Source organism: Girardinichthys multiradiatus, chromosome 14, assembly GCF_021462225.1.
Source record: "Girardinichthys multiradiatus isolate DD_20200921_A chromosome 14, DD_fGirMul_XY1, whole genome shotgun sequence".
Taxonomy (NCBI): domain Eukaryota; kingdom Metazoa; phylum Chordata; class Actinopteri; order Cyprinodontiformes; family Goodeidae; genus Girardinichthys; species Girardinichthys multiradiatus.
Genome location: NC_061807.1, coordinates 14,233,189 through 14,246,113, shown reverse-complemented (window position 1 = coordinate 14,246,113; position 12,925 = coordinate 14,233,189). Strand labels below are relative to the sequence as shown.

General features: G+C 40.2%; 1 protein-coding gene across 1 annotated transcript in view; it reads left to right on the top strand.

Annotated features, from left to right (window-relative positions):
• Positions 1–8,042: 8,042 nt before the first annotated feature.
• dachb (dachshund b) overlaps positions 8,043–12,925 on the top strand; it is a 116,278-nt gene continuing 111,395 nt past the window's right edge. Inside the window, exon 1 of the mRNA XM_047386623.1 lies at positions 8,043–9,000. Coding sequence (XP_047242579.1) covers positions 8,384–9,000 — 617 coding nt within the window. The 5' untranslated portion in view covers positions 8,043–8,383. The remainder of the gene's footprint in view (positions 9,001–12,925) is intronic.

The following is a 12,925-nucleotide window of genomic DNA, read 5'->3' as shown; positions in this document are numbered from 1 at the left end:
AGAATAAAGTCCTTCTGAACTGGGTTTCTGTTGCTACTTTGGTTTTCAAATGTAGCTGTACACCTGCACCTCCCCACTACTCCGCGTAGCCCCACGAGACATCTTCAAACTCTTTAGTCTTTGGATTTGTGCTCTGATTTTGTTTTTCCTCTACTACTTCTTCTACCCAAATGTGCACTGCTCTTGCTTTACATCTTCTCTAAAATGCTTTTGGTATGCTGGCCTGGCAGGCATTCACACTGCAAGCAAACCGCTCCAGGGTCCGTATAAACCCCAAGACCGGCAGCTGTAACCGTGCCAGAGAATGGTCCTCTGGTCCATTTCAGGGCCCGGGACGGGTTCACACCAACATGATTCGCTCTGGAAACCGGACTCTGGCACGGTACAAAGCGTTATAAGGGTTTGATGTGAGAACACCGTGTTTCTCTACACTGTACTTCAAAGACAAAGACTTTGGTATAGTATTTTACTATTATTGATTACTGGCCATACAGACTCTCTAAAATTCTTTTAAAAGGCATTTTCACTGAAAATGTCGGGATCTGCCATTTAGGACTTTGTTCTGGTTTTGTGTTTTCAGTTCGGTGTTTCTATTCCTTTGGGTTTAGTAGGTTAGTAGTTTTAGTGGTTTAGTAGTTTGTTTATTCCTTCTGTTTCCTGATAATTTTGTTCTCTCCTGCTTCCTAGTTTTAGTGGTTCTTTTCTCCCTCGCCAATAGTTCCCTTGGTGGTTGCTTCCTCATTTATTTATTACTAAGAATGGTTTTCTCCCCTGATTATTATTATTACAGTTCTCTTTGCTTATTTGGGTTTTCTAGTTTAGTTTCCTGCTTAGTGTTTCTGTGTTTGTTTATGGTTAGGTAATTTGTTCTTGCTGTTCCTCCTCTTGTCATTAGTTCCCCTTCAGGTATTATTTACTCAGTGTTCGTTTCCCTTTATATTTGTAGTTCTTCCCAGCCTTATACCTAGTTTAGTTCTCCGTATTAGTCTCTATTGTTTCAGTTCCTTCTGACAGGTTAGCTTTTAGTTATTGTATGCCGTTATACTTAGTTCCACTTATTGTTTACGTTTTGGTTTGCATTGATTCTAGGTCATCGCTTTCTCTGCTTCCCTCCCAGTTAGTTCAGTCAGTATTTGTTTGGGTTTGTTTACTTCTCAGTTAGGTCTTCCTCTATGTCTTCTTATTACCTTGTTGGTTGTTATTTTCCAGGTTGTTATAGTTTTCTTAGATCTATTTCTATTTTAGTAGAAATGTTTCTATTTGTTATTTAGTCCCTTGTCCCATGGTTTAGTTTTGTAATTAGTTTCACCTGTCCTTCAGCCTCCCTGCTAGCCATGTCACACCTGTCTCTAGTTCCATTGATTACCTGCCTATTGTTCCACATTCATTTCCCTCTGTATTTTAGTTGGTCCGTTTTCTTTGTTCCCCGCTGGTTTGTTGCGTCAACTTCCCTATTGTTCTCGTTACTCTGTCAGACTTGGACTCAAGTAAACTCTTTGTTACACCCTGCCTGCCTGCCTTCTGTTAAGCCGGAGTTTTTCTTTAATAAATCATCGTTCTACTCGCCATGCCGTCTCCTTGCCTGCCTCTGCACTTTGATCCACAAAAACCTCAGACTATGACAGAATATTTCTTTTTTGCGACCTTAAAATTGACTCCCTCTTTAAGACACATTGGCCTTTACTAAGTCAAGCCCTCAACATGACCACACGCATTCACAACGCATCCTTAGACATATGAAGCAGACATCAGAGAAATAGCCAGGGAGAATAGTACAGAGGTTATAACAGCTCACTGCTTGCATTTCACTCCTGCTCTCCAACTTGGCTCTTTGACTACTTTCGAGGTGTAACCATGATAAGTTGGCTTCAGTCCCTCATGACGCCTGGGTCCTTACAGAACTGACACCAAGATGGCCAGAAGGCATCTCAGGCCCGGCCTGGCTCACACTGTTTGGTTTCAAGAACCTTTTGGGACAGAGAAATCAGCCCGACAGGGAACGGACAGCAAGTTACGGCTCATTACTGGATTCGGACACTGAAAATCGTGGGAGGATTTGTTGCAGAGCTTTAAACCAGTGGTTGTTGCACATGTCACACTGACCACCAATTGTTAGCTATAATTCTTTCACAATGAAATATTTAGTCTAAGTCAATAATTACGCCCAGCCAAAGTTTACCTTTGGAATCTGGCTGCTTTTTCAAGCATTGAAAGGTGGGACAAAAGAAAAAAGAGTCTGGTCTAAAAAACTATCTGCATCAGATGAATAATATCTGAAAATCGTTTATTTTCAAAGATAAGGAAAAAGATAGCAAAGACTTGACAAAAGACCTGAAAGAGATGCATCATCCTTCAGATTATTATCTGCTGTAGTCCTCATTTTCTGCTGATAGCTCTTTGAGGATCACCTAGTCAACACAGTAAACTTGTTTCTTTGCCAAGTTTTCAGACACAACACTCCCATGAAATTAGGAGTCTTCTTTTAAATCTGAATGTTTTATGGTCAGAGTTGAATTAACAACCAAACTGTCCTCTGAAAAAGTTCAGATACTGAACTAAAAACTTGTTAACCACTTTAAAAGATCACAGCAAAGTCTGACAGCTGGGAAATGAACCACAATAAGCGGGGAGCTGTTTTGAAAGGAAAAATGGGCAAGAATTTCAGTCTCTCGATGTGCAAATCTGATAGAGACATACACCAAGCGACTTGCAGCTGTAATTGCAGCAAAGGGTGGCGCTACAAAGTATTAACGCAAGGGGGCCGAATAATATTGCACGCCCCACTTTTCAGTTTTTTATTTGTTAAAAAAGTTTGACACATCCAATAAATTTCATTCCACTTCACGATTGTGTCCCACTTGTTGTTGATTCTTCACAAAAAAAATTTAAATTTGATATCTTTATGTTTGAAGCCTGAAATATGGCAAAAGATTGACCAGTTCAAGGGGGCCGAGTAATTTCGCAAGGCCCTGTAATTCTGATACAGCGACACATTGAAATATATTGAAGCCTGTGTTTGGATGTCAGGTCTTTTTTAAAACAGAAACAAAACAAAGGGAAAAAATGAACACTTTGGGGCTAAAAAAGCTGGAAGTGTAAATGAAGTTGTAAAGTTTTGAGGAAAGTAATGTGTTAATCATTTAGTGAAACCTTCTTTTGACTAAATCACTAAACTTCTTTAATAAAGCATTTAATATTTAGTGATATTCTGAACTCCAAATGAGAAAGGATCCCCTGCCTTAAATTTTTTAATGATTGTATATTTTTTTATTGTTTAAATACAATTTTACTCAAACTGTATTTGCTGTAAAAGTGGAAAATTCAACATTTTTTGACTCATCTTCCTCAGGAAGTCAGACTCATTTGGTTTAAGAGCATTTTCATTCTGACTTACGGTTGCTCTTCATCCGCCTTTCTGTATCTCATTCAGCCTCGTCTTCCTCTCTGTCTTTGACAGAGTCTGCTCCTCTTCTTCTATTTCTCACTCCATGCCAAGAAGTCCAACTTCAAGTTCATACTGGTCATTATATCCCCACTGAGAGATATTCACCTCCACTAAGAGCTCATCTCTCTCTGTCTTTCTCTGAGTCCAGCTTCAGTTTGATCGTTATTAGTCCTAAGAGACAAATGATTACCCTCTGAATCTCCTTTTACTCTTGTTCTTTCTTTGTTTTACTTTTTTCTTCCTCCAAGCTGAGCCCCACCCTTCACCTGTTTCTCCTTTTCCTTCATGTCTGCAGCACACTGTTCTAGTGAGAGGTCAAGGTCTCTCATTATGAACGACTGCAGTTTGGGCGTGTAACTTATTGGAAGTGTTATTATTTTCCAACTGCGATGGTTTTTAAAGATAAATTAAGTGCTCAAGTTTGAATTTATTGTCGATTCTCTCGTGTCCACAATGGGTCAACGTTTGACTTACTTTCAAATATACATTCACCTCCACTAAAATCTGGATAAATGCCCCTTGGCAAGTTGTATTTGTGACAATTAAGCTTCCCTGCTGAGTATTTTTAACATCAATCAATCAGTATGACTGAAAAAAAAAAAGTAAAAAACAATACTCCTAAAATGATCTAATACTGAGATGAGACATCGGGGCCCGAAGTCATAAAGATTCTCAGAGTCCTCTCAGCGAGCTCCTTAACCTAAAAATCAGAATCATCAGGCCTGACCTTCCTTCTATCCAGGACTTGTACAGGTCTAAGATAAGGAAAAGGATTGCTAAAGTCTATGCAGACCCCACACACCCTGCACACAAACTGTTTAGGCTTTTACCCTCAGGTCAGGGCTACAGAGCACTGTCTGCTGAAACCAGCCGCCACAGAGACAGTTTCTTCCTCCAGGCTGTTTCTCTGATAATCATTTGACAGTCAGAGTTTCAGAACAACACCATGCATACTTGGACTGATCTCACATTATATTCTATTGTAAAGTCAATTATATATACAGTACAGACCAAACGTTTGGACACACCTTCTCATTCAAAGAGTTTTCTTTATTTTCATGACTATGAATATTGTAGCTTCACACTGAAGGCATCAAAACTATGAATTAACACATGTGGAATTATAACTGTGTCCACCTCCTGCACAACACAACTGATGGTCCCAACCCCATTTATAAGGCTTGAAATCCCACTTATTAAACCTGACAGGGCACACCTGTGAAGTGAAAACCATTTCAGGTGACTACCTCTTGAAGCTCATCAACAGAATACCAAGAGTGTGTGGAGCAGTAATCAAAGCAAAAGGTGGCTACTTTGAAGAACCTAGAATATAAGACATATTTTCCGTTGTTTCACACTTTTTTGTTCAGTATATAATTCCACATGTGTTAATTCATAGTTTTGATGCCTTCAGTGTGAAGCTACAATATTCATAGTCATGAAAATAAAGAAAACTCTTTGAATGAGAAGGTGTGTCCAAACTTTTGGTCTGTACTGTATATGTACATTTAAAAAGATATTCTTTATAATTGAGAGCAAAGTGTACCGGCGTCAAATTCCTTGTTTCTCTGTACAAACTTGGCAATAAAGCTGATCGTGAATCTGATTCTGATATTCCTGCCAAGGACTCCTAGCTTCAGAGTGATTCTGTTCGCTGCTGAGAGCGACTCTGAGAGAAGAGACGACAGAACTTCCTATCTAGTGAGAAGGTGTGGTTGACACCGCTGCTACATGTGATGCTGTCTTCTAAAGGCTGTGATTGGTTGGTACAAAAAAATAAATAAATAAACAAATGTGCTCCAAGTAATTAATGGAGAGAAATTAACAGATGATAGAATTTACACTGGATTCAGAAATGTGTAAATCATGATGATGAAACTTAGCACAGCATCAAAATGTTTGAACGTAGCTTATTTTCATGCTCATCCTTATTTTGATTTGCTTATTATGTTTACTCGCTATGCTGGTCGTCTTCATACTGCACCTATTTCATATTAATTTCATATTATTAAAATTCAGCATTTTACTGTGATCTTCTTATATAATAAGGTTTAGTTTGGTGAAATGACAAAAACAAAACGGAGAAAGAAAGGTGGAGAAAACTCTACTGAACAGAGGAGCAGAGCCTGCTGGTGGAGGAGAAGAGAGGAGTATTGAAAGGTAGATTTGTTCCTGGGATTACGGTGCGAACATTCAGGCATTTCCAGCAGATCAATGTGTCGTTCCCTCTGCTTTCAGCACCAACCTGGAATGTGAGCAGCTCTGGTACCTGCTGCGTTCAGAAGCTGGAGAGGAGATAGCAGCACACCAAATAACTTTAAATAATTCTGTACTACAATGTTTGTAATTCTGTTCCCGTTTCATTCATGGTTATTTCTTGTTTCTATTATTTATCAATCTTTTCTAATATTAACTCACTAGAGGTGCACCTTTAACCTGTCCTGCTGCTGAAACTATTTAATTTCCCCCTAGGGGAATGATAAGGTCAATCTTATCTCTATATTAATAATTATATGATTGTTATAGAAGTTTATGTGCTCATTTATTTTACTGTTTATGGGGTGGATCCCTGCGCGATCGTAGTGTTTTATTAATTCACTGTTTTTCATTGAATGGAGAATATCTCTCCTTTCTCTCTGTCTTTCAAATTCTAAATCTTAGAATTTGAGAAATTCCAGGATTTTTCTTACAACGTCACTAGGAGCTACTTTTAGTCTGAGGATTCTTTGTGAATATGGGCCCGGTTTTTTAGGATTAACAAAGTGCAAATGTTTAACTTTTTATATTCTTGACTGACAAACATCAAACTGGTTTGAGCCAATAAAGAATAACTCTCGGTTTAGCTAGTTTTGAACTTTTCCTTCAGTCCTATAATCTATCCGTCTGTGTTCGCTCATTTTTTCTATCCAGTCAGGGTTTCTCAGAATAATGAGATTACACAGGATTATAAAACCCAGTCTCCCTGTAATCCACACCACTCAATCCCATTTCACTGTTTAAACACACGCTACTAATTCTTTTTGATGCCATGAGCTCTGGTTTTATTCTTCTGTAGCCTTTTCTCTGTTAATCCTCATCTTCCTCTTCATCTTCTATGGTATAAATCTCACAGGCTCATTTAGATGTCCCTGTTTTTAGCCTTAATTCTCTATTCTGTTCAATTTTTTTCTGTCTGGCAATAAACTCACTTTTTCTTGTATTTTTCATCTTTATAGAGGTGCAGCAGGGTAGGGTAAAATATCGTTAAAAAGTTCAATTTAGTAATTCAGTTTAAAAGATCATTTATAGATTACGGACAGATTGATACACCAACTGAAGGCTTCACAGATAATGAAAACCCAAAATTCTGTTTCTCTGAAAATTTGAATATTACATTAAGGATTTTTAACACTGACATTGGAAGTTCTGGCCCACACAAGTATAGGGAAGACTACTGACTTGAGAGATGTCCAACAAACAGTTATTGACACACTTCACAAAGAAGTCATTCCTAAAGATGCTTGCTGCTCACACTGCTATATTCAAGAATGTTAATGGAAAGTTGAGTGGAAGGAGAATGTGTGGGAGAAAAAGGTACAAATGCAACAGTGATAACTGCAGAGGGGAAACACTTTATACTTCCCTGCTGACAAGTTTTATGGAGATGTTAATTTAATTTTCCAGCAGGACTTGGCACTTTCCCACACTGCCAAAAGTACCAATGCCTGCTATCACTGTGCTTGATTGGCCAAAAACATTACCTAAGTTTAATTTCCTTAGCTTTAGGACATAATCTTTATGGAATAAATGTTAAGATATCTTACTCTGTAGTGTGTAATTGATATACAGTCATATTTAATAGATTTGAACATGCTCGCTTGTCAGATTAAATTGTTGTTGTTTTTTTATTGGTCTGATGTAATGTTCTAATCGTTAATGTCATGTTTTAATCAGCGGTGAGAAGAAAACCATCATATTTAACAGAAATTACAGCTTTAAAACATCAGTCTGTGTTATTAATTTATATGTTTCACTCAGTGAACTGAGTTAGTGAAACGAGCTTTTCAATAAAATTCTGAGGTATTGAACATGACTGTAGTCAGTAGCTTTGGTAGTTTGTATTGGTATGAAAAATTATGACTTTCCAATCTTTATGTCCAATTCCAAATGGTCGAAATAGACAGATTTATTTATTCAATAGAGAAATGTCTTGGTCTGTAGAGATGCTCCTTGAAAATCAACAAGGATAATTTAGTTTTCAGCCCGTACATCATTTTCTCTTTGCTTTTATATCTTCTCTCTTTATTCATACTTATTTTACGCAGTCATCTGTTTTTCTCCTCTAAAACTGGGACCCCGCCTTCCTTGTTTGAGGGGCTCATCCTCGGTATTTAAACAACGTGCGTCCATTTCGCCACCAGAGCTCGCGCGTGAGCAATAACTGACCTAAACACCCGCCCGCATGCGCGCGCTCTCACAGACACGTGCTGATTGAGGTTGGGAGGAAAATGATGCGGAAGAAGAAAAGAAACTTCCCGTTTTAGAGAGAGTGAAGCGGCTCGTGAGAAAGTTTACAAAAAGGAAAGATGTGACCGATAACAAACACACACACACACACACACACACACACACACACTAGAAGCGCTCCGTCCTCTCTGGCCTCACCACGTCGGCTCTGATTGGTCCAGCCGCCTGTCTGTTATCCGCGCAGGAGGCGGGGCAGAGCTGAGGCTGACCTGGAGTCTGATCCAGACTGCTTTACGCACAGACCGGACAGTCCACGCACGGATTTCCACAGTGAGACTTTATCCTGGATGGGAAGAGGGAATAGTTTAGAGGAAGAGGAGGAAAATTAGAAAAGGAATAAAAGAGGAAGGAAAAGTGACAGGAAAACTGAAAAAAGAAAAGGAACAAGTGGTTTCCAGCTGGAAACTATTTACTTATCCCAGTTCCACCTCCATGTCGCTCCCCGGCTCTCCTCCGCTCATCTCTCCGGGCTCGGGAACACAAACTCCCGTCGGGCTCTACCGCTCAGCTCCGGAGGGTCTGCACACCTCCTCCGCCGTCTCCACCAGCACCTCCAGTCCGGCGCACATCAACTCCAACTCCCACTCTCACTCTCTGTCCCCGTCCCCGCGGCTCACCAGCAGCATGCTCAGCGCCTTTCTGCCCGGACCAGGCGGCGCCCTGGGCTCCCTCGGCGGGCTCGGCTCACTGAGCGCGGCCGGTCTGACCCCCGGCTCCCCGGGCTTGGTGCAGACCTCTTCCGGCCCGGGTCTGTGTAGCGAGTGCAAGCTGGTGGAGGTGCACGGCGTGAAGGTGGCCAGTTTCAATGTGGACGGTCAGGAGCTGATCTGCCTGCCTCAGGTGTTCGACCTCTTCCTGAAGCACCTGGTGGGCGGGCTGCACACGGTCTACACCAAGCTGAAGAGGCTGGACATCGCGCCCGTGGTGTGCACCGTGGAGCAGGTGCGCGTCCTGCGGGGGCTCGGCGCTATTCAGCCCGGCGTGAACCGCTGCAAGCTCATCTCTAGAAAGGACTTCGAGACGCTGTACCAGGACTGCACCAGCGCCAGGTCAGTCAGCAGAAGCCTTTGATTTGTGTTAAGACAGTTGGATAGGCTCAGCCCGATTCGCTGCACATTTCAGAACCGTTTCCAGCTGCTTGTGCTGGAAAAGTCTAACTTTTAGCGACGCGCCTTCAGGTTCAGGACGACAGGGTCGATGCGACAACAGATAGTCCTTCATGCAACACGCTCAAGATACTAGTTTTGTCCTTTATTTTGCAAAGGGTGTAGCTCCGCACAAAGTCTGTACACATGTTTATCCACAGCGATCAAATCAGCTTTTTTGCACACAGGGTCCCCTACTCTGTCTGGTATGCAGTTTGATGTGATTATTATCCAAGCCAACTGAGTCTGGAAAAGTTTGGTTTTCCAGACTTTATTCCATTATCTAAAAATTTCAATTCCATTTTTTTTTAAAATAGGTTTTTTTCTTTGATTTACATTTCGATGATGTCCTTTACGTTTAATTTGTCACATGGTGTTTGAGTTGACGACAAAGAACAGAGAAATTAATGCTTAATTTTTGAGCCAAACTTTACATACGAAAAAGTTTAGAATCTGATGAAACCTTTAACATCTTTTTCAGAACTTCATATAAGTCTTGATAGTTTTGTAGTTAATTATGTCATTAAATCCAGCAGCATTTCTTTTTTTTTTTTTTTCTCTCTCATTTATCAGGCTTTCCCTCTGATTTATTTGAGTAAAATTAATTTTAAAAAGCACCAATCTATCAGCCAGAGTTCAGAATCTGCCAAGTTTTTGTTGATTGGGTTTGACCAGTCGTCAGCAGGTCAAATACTAAAAAATCATGTTTTTTGTTCTGTGTTAATCAAATGCTGCAAAACATGAAATACAACAATTTTCATAAACCCACCAACTTACAACTTGTTCTTTGATACTTTTCCGAGTTGAATAGAAATCTGATCAAGATCAGGGACGTGTGCTCTGATGCAACTTGGGACAATCTTGAAATTCCTTTATTTTTCTGTGGGATTCAAAGCTACCATCAAGGAATCTGTAGCAGGTTTCCCTTTTATGGGTTTATAGACTTAGACAAAACAAAAAAAACAAGATAGTTATAATCTAAATCAGCGGGGATTGGCTAGGCAAAAACTGTTCGGTGCATCTTTAATTATTTTCTGTTTTTGGGTTAAGTTTGCAGCTTGTGGTGTGCGTGAAGTAAAACACAGAAAGCAAATAAACCAGTTTTCACACAGTCTATTACTTTATCTCTCGCTGTGTGAGTGTGTGTGTAGCATAATGTGTCAGAAACAGTTTGCATGTTTAAACATGAATAAACAGTCGGTGTTTTCTTAGAAATGCAGCATGATAGTGTGTGTCGGTGAGTAAACACACATTACAGCCTCTGTTTGTGATGCACATCGTGGATAATCGCTGTGTTTTTGCTGACTTCCATCCTCACCTGTTTCTTTCAGCTGCTTTTTTACATTTTTTAACTTCTTCTGATAATATGTTAATCTTCGTAAAAATCGTAGTTTCCCAAAAAAAAAAAAGAGCAAGACTAAACAGACAATCTTCGCCAAACACTTAAAGGTGCATTTATTTAGTTAGGATCATTTATTTGCATCACTTTAAAGATGAGGATGCTTACTGTAATAAAGGCTTAAAGTGTTTAATTTGTTAAATTTAGGTGTTTTATGTGTCGTCTGTGAGAAACAGAACTAATTAGCGGAATGCGTTTTTGGCAGCAGGATGCAAAGGAATAGCGTTTGGAACGTGGAGAGGACTGTTTTTGTGTGCTTGTGTTAACAGAGCTGATAACAGGCTTTATTTTTACATCGGTACGAGATATTTTGGTCGGTCAGTCTGCTCTGTATAGGAAACATTTAAAACACTGTGTGGGTGGATCTATGGGAGAAATGTTTTGGGTTTATTTTCACTGATCTTTGATTTAATTGTTGTTATTTCAGTTTTTGTTTATGCATATATGAGACATTAGATATTGGAGTGAATTTGACCTAAACTGGAAACAAATCTTCTGAGCCAGGATATTAATGTTGGTTTTCTAACTTCACAGAAATGTTGATGTGCAGCTTATAAATTGCTGCAGGTCAGCACTTCTTCTCTAAGCAGTTTAAACAAGAAGTGGGTGGACAGTCCTGGTCCTTCAGGGCCACATTTCTGCAGGTTTTAGATGTTTCGCTGCTTGAACACACATGATTTAAATAAACAGGTCTTTAGCAGGCTCCTGCAGAACATGGTGACATGCTGAGGAGGCACGTCAACCATTTGTATCAGTTGTGTTGGAGGAAGGACGCATCTAAACCATGCAGGAAACCACCACTTTCCTACTGTGGAGTGGCTGTGAGGATTGGTGGACGTGCATCTGGGTTCCTAAGTCTGACAAAGAATTGAAATGTGGTGAATTTGTAATAAATGTTTTCCAGGTCTGAAAATGTATTGAAAAGAAAAGGGTAAGAAAACTCATTTGCATTTTCAGACTTTATTTCCATTCTTCCCTTCTTCTTTCTTAGTGCTTCCTTGTTCCTTCAATCCGTCATTGCTTCAGTCAGTCGTATTTTCCTTCCTTCCTTCCTTCCTTCCTTCCTCAGCCTCTTAGCCTCCTTACCTAACTGCTGGTTGTTTTTCACACCCTTGGAGATCTGTGCTCCTGTTGTTCCTGCAGTAGAGGAGGTCCGTGTATCAGCGCTCGATGTTCTGCTGCAAAATGAGTTTCAGACAATTAGGCCTCCTCCCTGATAAGATTCAAAACCCACTCATGTGTAAAACATTCTGAGGCGTTGCTGTATTTCTGGTAACTCCTTGAAACATCCTGGAATTTCTCCTCAGGCCCCTTGTTGGGAACGCTGGTTTTGGTCCCAGATGAGTTATTTTTGCTGCAGATGATAGACGGCTTTCACTGGCAGCCGTTCTGGATCGTCTAATAATTAACACTGAGTTGTGTTGCTGTGGAGCTGGTGTATCTGTGGTGGGTGACCTCTGCTTTTAGCCAACCACACACACACACACACACACACACACATGTACTTTATAAAGAGTTGAATGTTGTCTTTCTTTGTCTTCTGCTCTCACTGCTTACACAATTGCAGGTGTGTCTCTGTCTCTTCCTCTCAGTCATTTTCTCTTCTACTTCACACACACACACACACACACACACACACACCCACACACACTCTCCCTCTCTCTCAGCGGTGCATGTCAGAGGTAATAATGGATCATGTGAATGCACATGGAACAACACGGCTGGAGAGCTATTGTTGCTGAACGCGCAGTGAACACACACTCCTCTCCCTCCAATCATATTGACATTCTTCTAATGCCTCTCCCCCCTCCTTCGTTTCGCCCTCTTTAATGCTCTGGGAAAAGAAAGGGAAAAATTAAATAATAACACACACAAACGAAGAGAAAGAAAACTCCCACTGTTCTCCAACATACTTCATCTTCTGTGTAATCCATGCGAGTGTTTGTGTTTCTGTGTGCGTAAACACGATTACCTTCTAAATCCACTTGTGCTGCCGACGCCGGTTTAGTTGACTCGTGTTTTGTTTCCTTTTAATTTGAAGTGCTTTTGATGTGGGATTATTAAGGATCCGCTGCGTCATTGAGGTGGGAAAATTTGTGCCGTTAAAAACAACATTCCCACACGTCTTGTCGAGAACCAAAACATTAGGAGAGAAATTTCTAGCAGATGATGACATCTCAGTGACTTTATTAAGTCCACTAGTTTTTCTTTAATTCACTTTGTAAAAACTTTGTGTTTGTGGGTGTATAAATAATTATGAAACCCAGAATATTGAAAAAAACGTGAACTAATTTGACTTATTTTCTCAATATATGTCCTAAAATAGGATCAGAAATCTCAGTTTAGTGTAGAACTATCCAGTCCAGGTTTGACCCGTCAAACCCCCTGAGGTCCAGTGTCTTACAACTTTTACCTGTGTCCCTCGTCCTG